The sequence below is a fragment of the Ranitomeya variabilis genome, chromosome 3, assembly GCF_051348905.1.
Source record: "Ranitomeya variabilis isolate aRanVar5 chromosome 3, aRanVar5.hap1, whole genome shotgun sequence".
NCBI lineage: Eukaryota > Metazoa > Chordata > Amphibia > Anura > Dendrobatidae > Ranitomeya > Ranitomeya variabilis.
The window spans coordinates 83,043,410-83,064,869 of record NC_135234.1 but is presented as its reverse complement, the minus strand read 5'-3'; the positions used below and the strand labels follow the sequence as shown (position 1 = coordinate 83,064,869).

The 21,460-nt window shown below is 44.0% G+C and overlaps 1 protein-coding gene across 5 annotated transcripts in view; it reads right to left on the bottom strand.

Moving 5' to 3' along the window:
• Window positions 1–2,725: 2,725 nt before the first annotated feature.
• The window catches only part of GIT1 (GIT ArfGAP 1), a 145,041-nt gene continuing 126,306 nt past the window's right edge, over window positions 2,726–21,460 (bottom strand). For 2 of the 5 annotated variants that reach the window (XM_077294295.1, XM_077294296.1), the window contains 8 exons: window positions 19,073–19,200; window positions 17,969–18,121; window positions 13,694–13,909; window positions 12,085–12,174; window positions 9,429–9,505; window positions 6,580–6,762; window positions 5,895–5,958; window positions 2,726–3,767 (listed from right to left, as the gene is read on the bottom strand). In XM_077294295.1, the coding sequence (XP_077150410.1) occupies window positions 3,555–3,767; window positions 5,895–5,958; window positions 6,580–6,762; window positions 9,429–9,505; window positions 12,085–12,174; window positions 13,694–13,909; window positions 17,969–18,121; window positions 19,073–19,200 (1,124 nt within the window). In that variant the 3' untranslated portion in view covers window positions 2,726–3,554. The remainder of the gene's footprint in view (window positions 3,768–5,894; window positions 5,959–6,579; window positions 6,763–9,428; window positions 9,506–12,084; window positions 12,175–13,693; window positions 13,910–17,968; window positions 18,122–19,072; window positions 19,201–21,460) is intronic. The other 3 variants (XM_077294297.1, XM_077294300.1, XM_077294298.1) reach the window with 3 other exon arrangements.

Sequence of the window (21,460 nt, the reverse complement as noted above, 5' to 3'; positions counted from 1 at the left end):
TTTTTGGAGCAGTTTTAGCCAACCTATAGTATGTGTTTCCCCGCGCACACTGCAAGTCACACAGAAAATGTGATTAAAGGGCTCGTTTGTGATTAGAAAAAAAAAAAAGAATCATTTTGGCCCATTAATGGGTATTGGAAAATCAGAAAACCATCAACCAAGAGTGGTGGACCCTGTTCCAAACACAGACAACACCTTTAAAAGAGAACCTGTCCTGTCCAGAAATGTTATCTACCTTTAGATATAGGGGTAATCTGTAGGTAAAGAACACAAACCCAGCGCAGCGCAAAAAAAAAAAAGAAAAATCAGACATGTGCACGGCCCTATAGCACATTGGTCCGGGTGCGATCCGATGTTTTGCCGTAAATATGCTCACACACTCAGTGTGTAGTGAGCGGTGGCTAACTGCTGTCTGCTCCGGCCTGATGCTGATGACAGTGTGCGGCTGCAGGGAGGATATAAGTCCATTTTTTCCCTGTAGCCACCGCTCCACTAGGTCATCTAAACTACAGGTAAATTACATTTAAATCCCAATTACCACTCTGCAGATAAAGTTATATTTAGGACGTGACAGGCTCTCCTTAAAGGGAACCTGTCATGTCCTTTTTCGATATTAAACTGCCCCCAATGTCTTGTTAGGCTACTTTCACACTTACGTTGTTTTGTATCCCTCACAATGCGTCATTTTAGGAAAAAAACGCATCCTGCAAATTTGCCCGCAGGATACGTTTTTTCCCACGGAATTCTATTGCCGACGGATCGAGACATATGGCCACACGTTGCGTCGGTCGTGCACTGGTTGCATCGGGTTTTGGCGGCCCGTTGTCTGGGAAAAATATTCAAGGGAACGTTTTTCTGTGCGCTGTATCCTGTTTTTCAGCCTGCACATGTCCGGCAGGAAATCTCTCTTGTCTCTTTCCTGCCCGGGAGTGCAGACGGAAATGTGAAAGGACACACTTCCATCGGTACGTCGTGCCGACGCTTTGTGACGGGCGACTACCGACGGAAATGTTAAAGTAGCCTTAGTCATGCAATGCGCATAACTAATATGGTCTGCGCAAGCAAAACTTCCTATTATTTATCTAAAAAAAATTCTTTCCAGTCATGGTCCTCTTCAAATTATTCACGCCCATCTCAGCCTGATCAATTCCCTGGACTGCCCCGACGTCACGGTAATTGCCCAGTAAATCCCGCTCTTCCGCACTACTATCAGGTCCCTGGGCATGCGCACTGAATATGGATGTACATCCCCAGCTTCATTTAACATCTGTGCATGCTCCGGAGCCGCGGGAAGAGTGCAGCCCATAGCGTGTGCACAATGGACATCACCTAACCACTGACTCACCGTGGCTCCGGAGCATGCGCAGGTATGAAATGAAGCTGGCGACATGCGCCCATACTCAGCGCGCATGCCCGGGGACCTGATAGTCACCGCGCAAGAGCGGGATTTACTGGGTGATAACCGTGACGTCGGGGCAGTCCAGGGAATCAATCAGGGTGCGATGGGCGTGAATAATTTGACTGAAAGGATAGAAAGCACCACTCCTATGACTGAAAGTTGTCACCCAAGGATAAAAATATATATATATATATATATTTATATTTTTTTAGATAAATAATGGGAAGTTTTGCTTGACAAAACCATGTTAGTGATGCACATTTCATAATTAGCAAGACATGGAGGGCAGTTCAATATCGAAAAAGGACTGGCTCCCTTTAAGGGGTTTTCTGGAATCGTCCAAATATTAGACTAATTGTAGAAAAAAAGGAAAAAAAAATATCCCACACTGTTCCAGCAGCACCACTCCAGTGCTCCCTGCCAGTCTGCCTACCTCCATGCAGTGGTCACACGTCATCCACCCACGTGACCACTGCAGCCAATCACTTGCTTCAGTCGTGTTTTGACACAAGTGACAAGGCCACTATGGCAAGTGGTTGGAACACTGAGGCTGGAGAGGAGGGGGATTTATCAAGTAATGCTTGATTGTTTTGTTACTCCATTTACTACCTTTAAGCCTAATTTTGGCCCCAAAAAAACCCTTCCAAATCCTGAAGTGGCGAAGGGTACACAAACAAAATCCATAGGTTGTCCAAGGCTGCTTTGAAAACGAGCTTAAAGTGGTTTTGTACAAAATACATGAGCAATCTTCTAGATTAATCCTTCCCTCCTAAATAACAAAAAGAGATGTTTATAATATATTATATATGCATGTATATATACAAATTCCAGTGTCAGTTTAGTGTTGGCTTCACCGAATCACCCATTCACAGAGAAGCAGAAAGATTTGTTGGTCAAAGGTTTTTCTAACCTGGCAGAAGTTTCGGTAGCTTCTGATGGCATCAGGGCTGGTTACCTTGGAAAGTAGAGATTGTGCTACCAATGTAGGGCGCGTATGCCCATGCCAAGGGGCAGACGAGACCCCTTGTTGTGCTCCTCTCAGTCACTTGTTCCCAGCAGTAGGAAGGCAGATTAATGCGCAGTCTCATTGTGAAGCTTACTTCTAATATTTCACCATAATCAAGGGCTTATTTTACATAACTGAAATGTGCCAATGTTTCCCTAGCGTGAATGTTTGCGGAAGCTGGCCGAAAGTATCCTGGAAGCTGCAATATTCTTATTCTTCCTAGATATAGGCTGATGCCAACAGCAAAAGAATCATTATGGGGCACTTTTTTTAATTTATTTATTTATTTATTTTATTTTTTTTTGGGGGGGGGCGGGTACTGGAACCAGCAAAGGGAAAACTAAAGATGCTGAAGTCTACGATTGAAGCTTCCAGTCACATCCAGAGGTTTCAGTGATTCTAAAGCCAGCCCTTAGCTAGGAGCCCAACTGTCTAGAGATGGCCACCTGCCTAAAAAGAGCAGGCAAAGCAGACATGATCGATAAAGATCTAATGCAACAAAAACACCATGCACACAAATGGTTTTACCTATAGAGAATCAATGCTCCTTCCCTGACTTATAGGTCATGTGCCATTTACTGCATGAAGTCATTGCAGATTACAAGTATCATACACCGGTGATTAATGTATGCATTGTAAATCAGAGTACAAACAAATTATTATTTTTACATGGATTTATAATTGAAAATTATGCAGAATTCATGCCATTTGTAGACGGCACAAAGACCAATATTAAATGCAGCTTTGAGTGTAAGTATTTGGTAATTATTCCTGTGCTTCCTGTGATCACCCAGACTGGTTCTTTATGTAAACATTAGGCAGCCAGAAGGCCAAGTTTAGAAATGATCTCCTAAAACACGAGACGAGGAGCACTAACCCCTGACCACAGGACAGGTCCTACAACCACACGCGATTCTTCTCTGTACAGTACACACAATGACGTTACAGCAGGGGATCCACGTGGCATTTCTCTGCATAAGGGACTGCACATTACATTTTTGGCCTGCTGCAGGGGAAAATGTCTCATAAGTGACCAAGAGCGTAGAAGCCTCAGTTTTATCCCAGGTTGTGTGGAGTCCCCCGAATGTCTCAATCTTGGTAGCTTTTTCTGCCTTTAGTAAGGACAATGTTCGTAGAGGATAACAGAGGTCACTGTTTCTTCTCCCGGGTGGTGATGGTGACCAGTTGTTTAGCTGCTTTGGCAATGTCGTAGGCGCACTGGATGACCTGCTGTGTGAGGAGCTGGTAGTCTACAGTGGCCCCCGACTCCGGGGGGACAGTTTTGCGACACTCACTTTGCAGTCGATAAGCACTAGCGTTGAGCAGCTTCAAGGAAGAGCGTACAGTCTCCAGCGCTGGTTTCTACCAATGACGAAAAGAAGTGTTAGGCAATCATACATGAAAAACATTTTTACAGCCCATGATCAGAACAGGGTCGTTATGCTTTAGGCTAGATTAACAAGACCAAGAAGTGGCCGTATCTTATTATCCATTTTATGGGCTATAGCCCCCGGTGTTAACCTAAACTAAGAGCCTCACAGACATATATTACGTAGTAACTTCAGCGTTAGGAGACCACTGATCAAGGCAGAAATTACATCCGTAACAGTCTATAAAGTACAGCTGCTATATGATCATGGTAGAAGGTTTGATTGTCGTGTGCCCAAAGCCTGAGGCTAAATTCACACAAGTATACGTTGGGAAGACATTCTGACATTTACTTAGGATAGAAGGCTTATGACACATGCCATGTTATAGGCATACATTGTCCAAAAAATGTGTTCCAGGCATACTACAGTGATGTAGACCTACAGCGACTTAGAGGGAGCATATATCAAACAATTAATTGAAATTAATTCACAACAATTAATAATGAATATATATATATATATACACTCACCGGCCACTTTATTAGGTACACCTGTCCAACTTCTTGTTAACACTTAATTTCTAATCAGCCAATCACATGGCGGCAACTCAGTGCATTTAGGCATGTAGACATGGTCAAGACAATCTCCTGCAGTTCAAACCGAGCATCAGTATGGGGAAGAAAGGTGATTTGAGTGCCTTTGAACGTGGCATGGTTGTTGGTGCCAGAAGGGCTGGTCTGAGTATTTCAGAAACTGCTGATCTACTGGGATTTTCACGCACAACCATCCCTAGGGTTTACAGAGAATGGTCCGAAAAAGAAAAAAAATCCAGTGAGCGGCAGTTCTGTGGGCGGAAATGCCTTGTTGATGCCAGAGGTCAGAGGAGAATGGGCAGACTGGTTCGAGCTGATAGAAAGGCAACAGTGACTCAAATCGCCACCCGTTACAACCAAGGTAGGCCTAAGAGCATCTCTGAACGCACAGTGCGTCGAACTTTGAGGCAGATGGGCTACAGCAGCAGAAGACCACACCGGGTACCACTCCTTTCAGCTAAGAACAGGAAACTGAGGCTACAATTTGTACAAGCTCATCGAAATTGGACAGTAGAAGATTGGAAAAACGTTGCTTGGTCTGATGAGTCTCGATTTCTGCTGCGACATTCGGATGGTAGGGTCAGAATTTGGCGTATACAACTTGAAAGCATGGATCCATCCTGCCTTGTATGGAGCATCTTTGGGATGTGCAGCCGACAAATCTGCGGCAACTGTGTGATGCCATCATGTCAATATGGACCAAAATCTCTGAGGAATGCTTCCAGCACCTTGTTGAATCTATGCCACGAAGATTTGAGGCAGTTCTGAAGGCAAAAGGGGGTCCAACCCGTTACTAGCATGGTGTACCTAATAAAGTGGCCGGTGAGTGTATATTGTATATATATATAAAATTCCAATATATAGTACAAACGATCCTTATAAAAAATGGAAATATAAAAGAGTATTAATTACCTTTAGCCATAATAAAAATGTGGAGCACTAATGCACCTTGTCGCACCTTGGCTAAAGGTAATTAATATAGTCAGGTATATGCTGCACATGTATGTTCTATCATTTCCATAAGCTTTGCTGACCATTAATTGTGGCTTGACTGTATAATATTGCACCTTAGCATCTATATATACTACCTTCAGCATAGCCCTATGCTTCACTTAGAAAATCTCTGCAGCATATATGCTGCTATTTTTCCAGCATAGCCCCGTGCTTATATTCAGCGACCTGTTAATGCTTTACCAACCCGACAGTGGACAAAAAGACACTATTTTGTTTACTGCTGTATAATTGGAGCCAAGTAACTTTAGAACTTATACACCTGTAACTTTTTCAGGCGTCTACATCAAACATCAGGCTCTGATCAGTGTATTACACAGAAGGATAAATGAGGGAAAAGATCCCACAGGATCTGTTGTCCAGAACTATATTGTTTTGTATACCTTGATTATTGTGAAATTCTGGACTGCTGGGTGCAGAAATAAGTCTTCATAGAAAGATAATTGTCTCTACAGGAACTTTAATTGGTAACCAGAAAACTTTAGTGAAATTATATATTTTAAAAATACAGTTACCTTGGGAAAGAGCGATGCCATCTCTGTGACTGCGGAGTGGATTTTCTCAGAGCAGGGTACAAAACTAGGGGGGGTAAAAAAAAGTCATTTTTAACACTTTCCTGCCACATCCTGTTTTCACCTTCACCTTGATAAAGATCAACCGTGTTCGAAACACGTCGCTTTGCTCTTGTTCCTGTCCACCATTTTTTAATTGTTTTTTTGATGGAATAAAGATTACTCTGAAAATGTTACCAGAAGCTGGAACATTTTTTCTTCTTTTTGCTCTAGTTTACTACTTTTATAAAATCAAAAACTTAAAAAAAAAAAATATATAAATATATTCCGAACTTTCTAGAGCTCCGCAGCCCCTCCATTTTGGGAAAACCGTGTTGACCGGAGTTTACAATCTCCACCCGTGTGAAACTTTCGCACGTATCAATGACATGTCAGATTTTTTTTTAAATAGATTTAATGATGTTAATACGAACCGGTTTTTACTTGGTTCACAGTGAATTATATGTTTTTTTATTTGTGTGTTTGTTTAATATAGTTTTGATGGTTTCTAAAAACAGAATTAAATTGTGAATGTATCTTGATATCTTTCACAATAAAAAAAAAAAAAGATCTGATTGAAACAAAATTAATAGTCTTTCCAAGTGTGTTTTTCCACTGTTGGACAGACGCAACAGATTCCCACTCTCACCTGTCATGCTTGAACTCTTGCGCAGCTCGCAGAAGCTCCTGGATGTTCTTGGTCACTTGCTCGGTCCGGAGGATCACATCCTCTGTGCTGGGTAAGGTGCCATCCAACTCCAACTCTACATCTTCAGAATCGGCATGGAAATCTTCATCTCGGGATAATTCCAAATACCTTCTTCCTTCCACCCTAAAGCACATAAGAAAAAAATCCATTACACCCCAAACCAAAATGTCAGAACAGAGACTAAGCTCGTGGCAAAAAAAACCCCACAGAATTTTGAGGAAAATTTTTGCCAAAGAGTAAAGTCAACTAATAAGTGGCGTGAACTTAAACAGTGTAAAGATGTACTAAGTTTACCATCCTGCATGATCCACTTTGATAAGTTTATGACTGTCTGGTCTAAGTTTGCACAGTATTGATAACTAGGCCCTCATGTCTTCATATGTGTGAACAGAAGTAGAACAGGTCTTAAAAGTAGAATAAACAACCAGTATAAAAAGAACTACAAGTATCAGCGTCATTGATATATGACCTTAAAGGGCCAACATCAACATCTGGATGACGTTTGTATGTTCTCTCAGTGCTTGTGCATGATTGTCTGTATGTTTTCTGTTCCTTCAACTCAGATTTCGTGATCCTTTTATGTATTTGCGATAAAAAAACTCCCAAAAAACCTAGATTGTAACCGATATGAGCACGGTTAAGCTCTGTACAGCGCTGCAAAATACGTTGCCGCTATATAAGCAATCAGAAAATAGCTACTAATCACTTAAAACAATAATGCATAATTATTATAAGTTACATTATTATCATATTGCTTATAAGTCTAACAGCTTGTGCTGACAATTACAGATTTTGTAAGATACCGTATTTTTCAGACTATAGGACGCACCGGACCATAAGACGCACCTAGGTTTTAGAGGAGGAAATTAGGGGGAAAAAAAAAACTGAAGCAAAAAATTTGGTCAATTCTGCACTTAAAGGGAACCTGTCACCCCGTTTTTTTTCCGTATGAGATAAAAATACCGTTAAATAGGGCCTGAGCTGTGCATTACAATAGTGTATTTTGTCCCGAATCCACTGCACAGGGGAGGGAAAAGAGCGCGATCTGTGCTATTCCCCTGGTGATCGGTGGGGGCGGCCATCTTCCTGTGGCCGCGCGTGCGCAGATGGAGCGCTCTGCTGCCCGGGGCTTCAGGAAAATGGCCGCGGGATGCCGCGCGTGCGCAGATGGAGATCGCGGCGGCCATTTTCCAGAAGCAGAGTTCGCATCTCGGCTTCAGGAAAATGGCCGCCAGGATCTCAATCTGCGCACGCGCGGCATCCCACGGCCATTTTCCTGAAGCCCCGGGCAGCAGAGCGCTCCATGTGCGCACGCGCGGCCACAGGAAGATGGCCGCCCCCACCGATCACCAGGGGAATAGCGCAGATCGCGCTCTTTTCCCTCCCCTGTGCAGTGGATTCGGGACTTGGGCATGCGCAAACCACTACGCCACCAACGGAAAACTAAGCAAGATCTGGGGGAAGAAACAGCAATGTCACCACGCCCATCTGACCAGACCAGCCTGATTGACAGGCGAAAACGGCGACTTTGGTAATGTATTTCGGCAGCATAGGTGGGGAATCGGGGTCCACAAAATACACTATTGTAATGCACAGCTCAGGCCCTATTTAACAGTATTTTTATCTCATACGGAAAAAACGGGGTGACAGGTTCCCTTTAAGATCACCTATCCTGGTAAATATGGTCCCCTCATCCCTATCCTGGTATGCATGGCCCGATCGTTATTCTGGTATGCATGGATCCATCCTTATTCTGGTATGATTGGCCCCAGCCCCTCCTGGTATGCATGGTCCCATTCTTATTCTGATATGATTGATTGGCCCCACCAGTTCCTGGTATAATTGATTGGCCCCATACCCTTGCTGGTATGATTGGCCCCATCAGAAAAGATTAAAAAAACACAAACCTTTACTCTTACCTTCCTCCGACACTCGCAGTGGCAGCGTCCTGCTCCGGTGCCAGCAGCTGATTAATGCTTGTAAGCAGCGCATGGCAGGGACATCATGTGCTGCTCACAAGCAGAGCACAGCTGCCGGAATACTCACCGGGTGTTCATCAGAGATCGCGGTGAGTATCCATTCCTCTTCAGCCGCCTGCTTCCTGCTGCTGCCAGCGGTCACATGTGCCTATACTTAAGAGTGCCGATACTTAAGAGAAATTAATATTCAGAATATTCATTTCTCTTAAGTATCTGCACACGTGACCAATGGCAGCAGCAGGAAGGATCTCTGATGAACACCCGGTGAGTATTCCGGCAGCTGTACTCTGCTTGTGAGCAGAGCATGATGTCCCTGCCATGCGCTGCTTACAAGCATTAATCAGCTGCTGGCACCAGAGCAGGACGCTGCCAGTGCGAGTGACCAGAGGAAGGTAAGAATAAAGGTTTTTTTTTTTTTAATCTTTTCTGATGGGGCCATGGATTCCAGGACTGGGATGGGGCCAATCATACCAGCAAGGGGATGGGGCCAATCAATATTAACAGGATGCCAGGAAGACATGAATATTTATTGGCCTCCACGCCCATGGGCGTGGAATGCAGTGCATATTCATTTCTCTTTAGCAGCGGGCACAGGAGTTAGCCAGAGCCACCGACTCCTGCCTCTGTGACCCGCTGCTCCTCCAATATCGCTCCCCCACCTCAGCCAGAGCCAGTATATCCGGACTATAAGACGCATCTCCCATTTTCCTCCACATTTCGAGAGGAAAAAAGTGCGTCTTATAGTCCGAAAAATACGGTAATTACATACCACAGTACATATATGCAGGGTGGGTGCCGCTCTGTACTTACCCACTGCTCGTGTCTGTGCTCTGCGTATTGTCATAGTCACTGTCTGCACCGCTGCCGTGTCGATCTGCCTTAACAGACTGGAGGGGGGGAAAAAAAACAAAAACATTACAAAGTACACTAGAACTGAAGCTTTGTATCTTGTAAATCTAACATTTCAATCATATCTATAATGTCAATAATGGATTATTTCCTAAGACCGTAACGGTTTCTTGATTAACTATATTATTTATCCATTTTGCTGCTGTATTAACAATGTTGAATTTTTTTTTTTTGCTTTTGCTAAAGCCAGCCATACACATGAGAATGCTGTAAGCCGAAATGGTTATTTATCCGCAATCCTCCATAGACATGTATGATCACGTGAGTGTGCATACTGAGGAGAGGAGAACAAGCTGCAACCAAATATCTCCCAGACAGCAGATGCCAATAATGGTCACGCTGCCCTCACACATATTACATCTCTGGTTGATGTTGTAAAAATTGACAGGTTTAAAGGGCAATTTTCTAATATTTATGGCCAGTCTTCACATACATAAGATACATCTAGTACAAAATTTATATTAAGTGATAGGTAAAGAAAAAAAAAAATATGTAAAAAAATCAATAGTGTATATGCTGTGAGAAGAAAAAAAGACCCTAAACGACCACAGATAATATATAAATGTGCTATACAGTATTTTCATATAAAAAGATGTATAAACGCTGCCAGGACCCGAGATAAGATGACACCTGGCAGCTATAATCGCAGTGTGGCCGCAGTGGTAGTTGTGGTACTCCGCACACCCCGACTCTGGGGTTTATGCAGCATTTTCCCCACCACCACTACCACCGTGTGTGAGGACCCCCACAGCAGCTGGGTACTAGACTGGTAAATGTACTAGATAAGAAATAAGGGGATTTAACATGCAGCCAAGATGAACACGGCAATGAACACTATTACATAGACACACAGACTACTGACGGGTCACATCAGGAGTAAAAATGCAGCTTTTTAATTACTATTGGTTATTATGGGTCCGTATTAAAGCTTTCCCTTTATAGTAAGTGATGGGAGATGACCGGGATGTGCCATCACTTACAGATCCCAGCGAACCTTAGAATAAAGGGGCAGCATGGCTACCAAAGTTCCACAACAAGCCTACTCACTTGGTGGCCAGAAAAAGACGACAAAATGTCATACTGATAATCACCATAGGATGGTAATCACTTCTTTAAAGGAAATGTGTCGCCTTATTTCCCTCATCTTTACCACCCTCCCTTTTTCCATACCCCTCTTTCATCCCTCTTCTCCCTTCTAATCCTCCTACCCTCCCTAAAAATGTTTTTTTCTCTCTCTTTCTCACCTCTATGTTGGAATTTTCAGAAACATTTTTAATTTGCTGATATGAAAATGTAGGTCTTTCTTTTTTGCAGCTGCAATGTTGAGCGACCTGTTTATATTTCCGCATGAATATTGTTATCAGTACAAGTTTTATTAAGTCCTGCGTGACTTATTTGATCATAATATATTTGGTCAAATGTTATGTTTTTTTTATTTTCAATATTGATTAAAAAAAAAAAAAAAACTGAACATAAAGGAAATGTGCCATCAGAAAATGTCATCTTGCCTAAATCAAGATTTAAAAAAGAACCAATCATCAGGATTTTATACCCAAACTAATAGCATATAAATGAAGGCGCTTTAATGGCGAGTAAATCCTTACCTTTCTTGTACAAATCTGTTTTGCAGTTTTAGAGAAATGCATAGTTGAAATTGTATGCTAAGGAGTTGTAAGTGCAGTGGGCGGGGAATAGGGAGAGCTGTAAGTGCAGTGGGCGGGGAATAGGGAGAGCTGTAAGTGCAGCGCTCGCCCACTGCACTTGCAACTCATGAGCATACAATTTCAACTATGGATTTCTCCAACATTGTAAAGTAGATTTCTACAAAACAAGTAAGGATTTACTCAGCACTGAAGCACCTTTATATACATGCCTTTAGTTTGGGATATAAAATCCTCATAGGTTCCTTTTAAGTTTAAAGTATTTAAAAAAAAAAAAAAAAAGAAAAGATTTTTTTTCTTATCACTACATTAAAAAAAAAACACTTTTTTTTGGCAATTTTTACACTGGCCCTGAGGCTTAATATTAGATTCCTTATTCTTGATGGGAACATGAAAATTATCAGCAATTTAGAAAAAAAATTGCATTGAAGTATGTAATGAGAATGCACTCATGACGCTAGAGGTCATTGTGATAGGGGGGCGAGGAGGGGAGCTGCAACCTATTGTGAATGGTGGATCCTGTGTAATCTTCCTTATACAGATGTAATCCTGCCTTTGATGATAATAAGACTGCTGAAAAGATTGTTCTATAGAACAGGAAGTGTGAGGGTAGTACAAGTCCAAGTGGTAGGTGTGAAAATTGTAAGGTTTTTTTTTTTTTTAAATATAGATAATGATATGAAGAAAAAAAAAATAAGATTTTAAGAAAAAAATAAAATATATTTTTTCTTAAAATCTTGATTTAAAACATATGTCCGATGACACCTTTTCCTTAATAACACACGGGGATGTATGACTCAGACATTTAGGTTGCACTAAAAACTTTACAAACATTTACAAAAGGTTTCCCCAAAATTAGTAATAAAATGTGAATACAAAGAAGGGGGGTACATCACCATATTCCGAGTATTGTCCGGGGGTCCAGAGAACAGAGGGGAGGACAGAGGGGGGAAGGGCACAGAAGAGGCAGAGATGCCTTTCCGGATCTAGAACAGGAAGGGGAACGTCAGGCAGCATGCACACAAGAAGAGCACAATCTACAACTACATGCCACAATAACAGCTGGACCTAGCGCACTAACATAGAACATACACCATCACCAAAATATGGGAGACGGATCTAAGCAGAGTCATGTGCACAGGACAAACACGGGAGGACACAAACCCATGATCAGGGCTTAGATGGACTCTTCACCGACCATTACTGTATGTTTCAACTTGTGAAAGATTACTAAACCGCACTCAGATGGTTGTTTTTCTTGCATGGTTAAGAGGCATATATGGAGATTTTCATTTCTGAAAAGGTCACTAATATCAACATAGGTTGTGTGCATAGTCATATGGTCGTGCGCATAGACTTTAATGCAAAAGTGGATAAAATACTGTAGATAAGACATCAAAATCATTTCAGGAGCTGACTTATCTTAAATGCTTCTTATGCAAAAAAAAAAACTTTACAAAAATTCCATTAAAACAAAAATAGGAGACTAAACTTAATTTTATAAACCCTTCTGGTGGGACATATCCCAGTATTTAAACTAAACAAGTGTCTCCCATGCCAACCTACGACACCTGAGGCAGGAGAACCTGGTGGCGTATCCGCCGTACCACTAAATTCAAGGTCTGTTGCATGGAGGACAAATGGAGAATGACTGACACAGGTCCCACCTCCCCCTTCTACTGATCGTGGGGGTCTGAGCCGTTAGACTCACAGCTAGCTAATAATCATTACCTATTCAGTGGACAGATGGTGTTCATTTATCTAAACAGGAATACCCCTTTAAAGATTGTTTTTTCTTTATAGTAAAATAGTCTGTCTTCATGATGTAACAGGTTTGCTGGTACTGCCTTTTCTTTTAGGCTACTTCACACTAGCGTCATGCACTGCACGTCGCTATGCGTCGTTTTGTAGAAAAAACGCATCCTGCAAAAGTGCTTGCAGGATGCGTTTTTTCTCCATAGACTAACATTAGCGACGCATAGATACGCATTGACACACGTCGCAACCGTCGTGCGACGGTTGCGTTGTGTTGAGGCGGACCGTCGGCAGCAAAAAACGTTACATGTAACGTTTTTTGCTGCGTCGCATCCGCCATTTCCGACAGCGCATGCGCGGCCAGAACTCCGCCCCCTCCTCCCCGCACCTCACAATGGGGCAGCGGATGAGTTGAAAAACAGCATCCGCTGCCCCTGTTGTGCGGCGCTTTCAACGCTAGCGTCGTTACGTCGCATTGCGACGTGCAGTGCATGACGCTAGTGTGAAAGTAGCCTTAATATGTCACAAAAAAATCCCCCAAAAATGTATATTTCAGTCTCTACACCGGAGAAGATAAAAATAAAACATTTTAGGTTTTTAAGTTGAAACAAGACATTATATATAATGGATCTGTTCTATAATTACACATCAAAAAGTAAGACAAGTACATTTATTTTTATATGGGTTGTGCTGGAGTCTAGCAATGCTCAATGCTGGCACATGTGTAGGTGACGGAGATGAAGTACTTACACCGGAGTGGAAGGGCTGCAGCCGACTGCTGAGGTCATCTGTGGACTGTGCAAATGGTTTAAGGGCTGATCCTGGCTCATACATGGAAAATGCCTGTCGGTCTCGTCTGAGGGCTGAGGGTAACGAGGGTTCAATCCTCTCGGGGTTTACTGGAGGAGGCGGAGAAGGACCAGTCTGGTGACGAATCTGCGAGTTCTCTGACTGCAATTTATGAATCTACAAGAAGTTGGACCATCATGATAAAATAGATTACTGAAGTATGAAAAATAAAAATTCACACATGAGGCCTAAAGGATGTGATTTCTGTGGAAAGTAATATAGGGAAGCCGTGATGTTTTAAAGCCAACTAACCAACATTTCTAAAGGCTTGTCCACGACTAGGTAAAATAACTAAACAGAGGATTTTTTTTGCTGGGAACACTGCCACTCTTGTCTATAGGCTGTGCCTGGTTTTGTTGGTCAGTCCAACTCATATAAAGCCTATGAACAAGTGACAATCTCCAAACCATTGCTTATAATCTATACTATGCATGGACAGGCAGGTCAGCCATGGTGTCACCATGTACTATACACAGACAGGCAGGTCAGCCATGGTGTCACCATGTACTATACACAGACAGGCAGGTCAGCTACAGTGTCACCATGTACTATACACAGACAGGCAGGTCAGCCATAGTGTCTTCACGTACTGTACACAGACAGGCAGGACAGCCATGGTGTCACCATGTACTATACACAGACAGGCAGGTCAGCCATAGTGTCACCATGTACTATACACAGACAGGCAGGTCAGCCATAGTGTCACCATGTACTATACACAGACAGGCAGGTCAGCCATGGTGTCACCATGTACTATACACAGACAGGCAGGTCAGCCATGGTGTCACCATGTACTATACACAGACAGGCAGGTCAGCCATGGTGTCACCATGTACTATACACAGACAGGCAGGTCAGCCATGGTGTCACCATGTACTATACACAGACAGGCAGGTCAGCCATGGTGTCACCATGTACTATACACAGACAGGCAGGACAGCCACAGTGTCACCATGTACTATACACTGACAGGCAGGTCGGCCATAGTGTCTTCACGTACTGTACACAGACAGGCAGGTCAGCCATGGTGTCACCATGTACTATACACAGACAGGCAGGTCAGCCATGGTGTCACCATGTACTATACACAGACAGGCAGGTCAGCTACAGTGTCACCATGTACTATACACAGACAGGCAGGTCAGCTACAGTGTCACCATGTACTATACACAGACAGGCAGGTCAGCCATAGTGTCTTCACGTACTGTACACAGACAGGCAGGTCAGCCATAGTGTCACCATGTTCTATACACAGACAGGCAGGTCGGCCATAGTGTCTTCACGTACTGTACACAGACAGGCAGGTCGGCCATGGTGTCACCATGTACTATACACAGACAGGCAGGACAGCCACAGTGTCACCATGTACTATACACAGACAGGCAGGTCGGCCATAGTGTCTTCACGTACTGTACACAGACAGGCAGGTCAGCCATGGTGTCACCATGTACTATACACAGACAGGCAGGTCAGCCATGGTGTCACCATGTACTATACACAGACAGGCAGGTCAGCTACAGTGTCACCATGTACTATACACAGACAGGCAGGTCAGCCATAGTGTCTTCACGTACTGTACACAGACAGGCAGGTCAGCTACAGTGTCACCATGTACTATACACAGACAGGCAGGTCAGCCATAGTGTCTTCACGTACTGTACACAGACAGGCAGGACAGCCATGGTGTCACCATGTACTATACACAGACAGGCAGGTCAGCCATAGTGTCACCATGTACTATACACAGACAGGCAGGTCAGCCATGGTGTCACCATGTACTATACACAGACAGGCAGGTCAGCCATGGTGTCACCATGTACTATACACAGACAGGCAGGTCAGCCATGGTGTCACCATGTACTATACACAGACAGGCAGGTCAGCCATGGTGTCACCATGTACTATACACAGACAGGCAGGTCAGCCATGGTGTCACCATGTACTATACACAGACAGGCAGGACAGCCACAGTGTCACCATGTACTATACACTGACAGGCAGGTCGGCCATAGTGTCTTCACGTACTGTACACAGACAGGCAGGTCAGCCATGGTGTCACCATGTACTATACACAGACAGGCAGGTCAGCCATGGTGTCACCATGTACTATACACAGACAGGCAGGTCAGCTACAGTGTCACCATGTACTATACACAGACAGGCAGGTCAGCTACAGTGTCACCATGTACTATACACAGACAGGCAGGTCAGCCATAGTGTCTTCACGTACTGTACACAGACAGGCAGGTCAGCCATAGTGTCACCATGTTCTATACACAGACAGGCAGGTCGGCCATAGTGTCTTCACGTACTGTACACAGACCGGCACGTCAGCCATGGTGTCACCATGTACTATACACAGACAGGCAGGTCAGCCATAGCATCCTCATGTATTATACACAGACAGTCAAGTCAGCCATAGTGTCTTTATGCACTATAAACAGACAGACAGGTCAGCCATAGTGTCTTCACGTACACAGACTAGCACATCAGCCATAGTGTCCTCACGTATTATACACAGACAGGCAGGACAGTCATAGTATCCTCATGAATTCTACAAAGACAGGCAGGACAGCCATAGTGCCTTTGTGTACTATACACAGACAAGCAGGTCAGCCATAGTGTCTTCACGTACTATACACAGGCAGGTCAGCCATAGTGCCTTCATATACTATACACAGACAGGCAGGACAGCCATAGTGTCCTCACGTACTATACACAGACAGGCACGTCAGCCATAGTGTCACCATGTACTATACACAGACAGGCAGGTCAGCCATGGTGTCACCATGTACTATACACAGACAGGCAGGACAGCCACAGTGTCACCATGTACTATACACTGACAGGCAGGTCGGCCATAGTGTCTTCACGTACTGTACACAGACAGGCAGGTCAGCCATGGTGTCACCATGTACTATACACAGACAGGCAGGTCAGCCATGGTGTCACCATGTACTATACACAGACAGGCAGGTCAGCTACAGTGTCACCATGTACTATACACAGACAGGCAGGTCAGCTACAGTGTCACCATGTACTATACACAGACAGGCAGGTCAGCCATAGTGTCTTCACGTACTGTACACAGACAGGCAGGTCAGCCATAGTGTCACCATGTTCTATACACAGACAGGCAGGTCGGCCATAGTGTCTTCACGTACTGTACACAGACCGGCACGTCAGCCATAGTGTCACCATGTACTATACACAGACAGGCAGGTCAGCCATAGCATCCTCATGTATTATACACAGACAGTCAAGTCAGCCATAGTGTCTTTATGCACTATAAACAGACAGACAGGTCAGCCATAGTGTCTTCACGTACACAGACTAGCACATCAGCCATAGTGTCCTCACGTATTATACACAGACAGGCAGGACAGTCATAGTATCCTCATGAATTCTACAAAGACAGGCAGGACAGCCATAGTGCCTTTGTGTACTATACACAGACAAGCAGGTCAGCCATAGTGTCTTCACGTACTATACACAGGCAGGTCAGCCATAGTGCCTTCATATACTATACACAGACAGGCAGGACAGCCATAGTGTCCTCACGTACTGTACACAAACGTGCAGGTCAGCCATCGTGTTCTCACGCACTATTCATAGACAGGCAGAACAGTCATAGTATCCTCATGTATTCTACACAGACAGGCAGGACAGCCATAGCGCCTTCATATACTAGACACAGGCAGGCAGGTCAGCCACAGTGTCTTCACATACTATACACAGGCAGGACAGCAATAGTGTCTTCACGTACTATACACAGAGAGGCAGGACAGCCATAGTGTCCTCACGTACTATACACAGAGAGGCAGGTCAGCCATAATGTCTTCACGTATTATACACAGGCAGGTCGGCCATAGTGTCCTCACGTACTATACACAGACAGGCAGGTCAGCCATAATGTCTTCACGTATTATACACAGACAGGCAGGTCAGCCATAGTGTCTTCACGTATTATACACAGACAGGCAGGTCAGCCATAGTGTCTTCACGTATTATACACAGAGAGGCAGGACAGCCATAGTGTCCTCACGTATTATACACAGACAGGCAGGTCAGCCATAGTGTCACCATGTACTATACACAGACAGGCAGGTCAGCCATGGCGTCACCATGTACTATACACAGACAGGCAGGTCAGCCATAGTGCCTTCATGTTCTCACCTCTCTTTGAAGTCTCCGCAGCTCCTCACTTAGGTTGCTATTTACTTTCATGAGCTGTTGAACTTTGGCGTCAGAAGTCGCAAGAGCTTTTTTTACTTCCAGGTACTCCTGCAAAGTAATGGGACCATCTGACAAGTCGGAGGAGTCCATGCTCTGCACAGAGTGTAGAATTGTAACACATCAATTATTTATTGCTTTTAACACTTTGTGATTGATAGATGTATCAATACCTACAGCAATACCAGCAGGAAAATCTCTTCCTAAAGAAGAATGTGTACCTAGGGAGAAATTATGTAAAAAAACCATGCTGTCCGTACTCCAGGGTGACTTATACTCTTACTAATTTAGACAGCAGTATCACTAAAAAAATGTATATAGTACATGGTCTGACATTGTGTGTATTAACTCCACTCAACCAACACTTGTAAATTATTCATCATAATAACTGATTGAACCCCAAGACAAAAAATTCAGCCCTTCTTACATGTTGGGAGTACTTCAGATAATGTGCTTATGTCATTCCAGACTGTGTGTGACTTGGGCCTCATTCAGACATCCATTTTTGCTCCATTTGTCTGTTTTTACAATCAGTATGGCATAAAAAGAAAAAAATTGTCAAACTTTTCCTACTATTAAAAATAAAAACAAAAAAAACTCATATGATACATTGATGGCACCTCTGTGCGGTCATGTGTGTGTGTGTGTGTGTGTGTGTGTGTGTGTGTGTACACACTTGGTCTAAAAAACAAACAAACAAAAAAAAAACAAACTTGACAATGCAAAGACACATGAATAGCCCCCATAAATTATAATGGGATAATATTCTATGAAAACAGACGTCTGAATGAGGCCTAAGGCTGGATGCGGTTCTGTGAATAGGGACCATGCTTGGATCAATACCATGTCTGACCACATGATGGCGCTGTCTTATATATGAGGCCATGTGGAACCAGCCCAAGGCAAGCAATGGACAAAACATGGACAGAAGGCACAGCTCTTGTCTGGATACACTGAAGTGTATGCGGTGTACCCATCACATATGTATTGTCAGCAACCGGTTTCCAAAAACAAACTACAATGTGGGGTGTCTCCTGCTCCTCTCACCCTGGCTCGATTGTTTCTGGAATTTCTGAGCAGGTCTTGGTCCGTGTCTTCATCTGAAGCTACACTGTCATAGTCGTGCTGGTCATCACAGTCGTTGGCGTTGTTCCTCAGGGTATAGTCAAGGTTATCTGTAGATAGAAAGGTCACAATAATTGGTGATTCAGTTCAGGATGAAGCTATTAATACTTTTACTTGCAGAAATAATCACAGTAACGTTCTCAAAACCCAACAGTGCCTGCACCATAATCCTACAGCAGATGAGAACATAAAGCGGCCTGCAGGAGACGAGAACATACAGCGGTCTGCAGGAGACGAGAACATAGAGCGGTCTGCAGGAGACGAGAACATAGAGCGGTCTGCAGGAGACGAGAACATACAGCGGTCTGCAGGAGACGAGAACATACAGCGGTCTGCAGGAGACGAGAACATACAGCGGTCTGCAGGAGACGAGAACATAGAGCGGTCTGCAGGAGACGAGAACATACAGCGGTCTGCAGGAGACGAGAACATACAGCGGTCTGCAGGAGACGAGAACATACAGCGGTCTGCAGGAGATGAGAACATAGAGCGGTCTGCAGGAGACGAGAACATACAGCGGTCTGCAGGAGACGAGAACATACAGCGGTCTGCAGGAGACGAGAACATAGAGCGGTCTGCAGGAGACGAGAACATACAGCGGTCTGCAGGAGACGAGAACATACAGCGGTCTGCAGGAGAAGAGAACAGAGCGGTCTGCAGGAGAAGAGAACAGAGCGGTCTGCAGGAGAAGAGAACATAGAGCGGTCTGCAGGAGGCGAGAACACAGAGCGGTCTGCAGGAGGCGAGAACACAGAGCGGTCTGCAGGAGACGAGAACATAGAGCGGTCTGCAGGAGACGAGAACATAGAGCGGTCTGCAGGAGACGAGAACATAGAGCGGTCTGCAGGAGAAGAGAACAGAGCGGTCTGCAGGAGAAGAGAACATAGAGCGGTCTGCAGGAGGCGAGAACACAGAGCGGTCTGCAGGAGACGAGAACATAGAGCAGTCTGCAGGAGAAGAGAACATAGAGCGGTCTGCAGGAGACGAGAACATAGAGCGGTCTGCAGGAGGCGAGAATATAGAGCGGTCTGCAGGAGACGAGAACATAGAGCGGTCTGCAGGAGAAGAGAACATAGAGCGGTCTGCAGGAGACGAGAACATAGAGCGGTCTGCAGGAGAAGAGAACATAGAGCGGTCTGCAGGAGGCGAGAACACAGAGCGGTCTGCAGGAGACGAGAACATAGAGCGGTCTGCAGGAGACGAGAACATAGAGCGGTCTGCAGGAGACGAGAACATAGAGTGGTCTGCAGGAGACGAGAACATAGAGCGGTCTGCAGGAGACGAGAACATAGACTTGTCTGCAGCACACTCGCTTTATACTCTGAGCAAATATGTAAACTTCATAGAGTCTACGTGGACCGTTACCTCCAGACAAAGGAGATGTGACAGCATCCAAAGACTATTTATCCTCTTATTCCTCCAGCATAATTTACCCCTGGAGGGGAAAACTAAAGGCATCTCACTTAACAGCATCCTAAACTGCTCAATGCTCCGGTGCCTTTTGTACCCAACTCATAGACTCATGTCTATCATCAGATCACATCCGTGAATAAATAAGACGCCTTTGCGTGTTGCTCAAAAGGAGAAGTGATCAGTGAGTGCCAACACATACTGCAGCCAATACCAAGAAGATCAGACCAATGAGTCGGCTGTGATAGGCATAGGGGCAATCAGCGTCTTAGGAGCAGTGAGATCCCCTCAAAGCTCCATGAAATGATGCAAGTTATAAAGTTATATGCTTCATTAGTGTAAACAAGGGTATAAATATAATGCAACTTATAGAGCACTTTATACAGTAATGCAAAATCGAAGAAATTCTAAGGACTTTTTCACACGCTGCGTTTTTTTGTCATGGAAAAATGTAGTGTTTTAAACTGTCAGGAAAGTGAATGAGATTTCTAAAATCTCACGCACATGCTGCTTATTTTTCTGCGGCAAAAAACTAATGTGAGTACATGTCCCAATACTGTCACAGCGAAACAAGCGGGAGGGTCAGTCGCACGTGATGGGTGTATGGAGAACACGGCACCTACATGTATACTTATACATCTATATCCATGCTACACAATGATGTTTTTTTTTTTTTTTTTTTACTTATCATCAGAACTTGTGTGACAAATTTTGGTGCCATTTCTACATATTTTCCCTTTGTGAAAATCTTAAATCTGGGGCTACAACAAAAGTTTTGTGGTAAAAAATGTAATTATATTTTCTAAATAAAATAATGCTTCAAAAATGATGCAGATGTAAAGTAGACATGTAGTGTTTGTTAGGTATTAACCATTTTGTTTGACATAAGTCTGTGGTTTA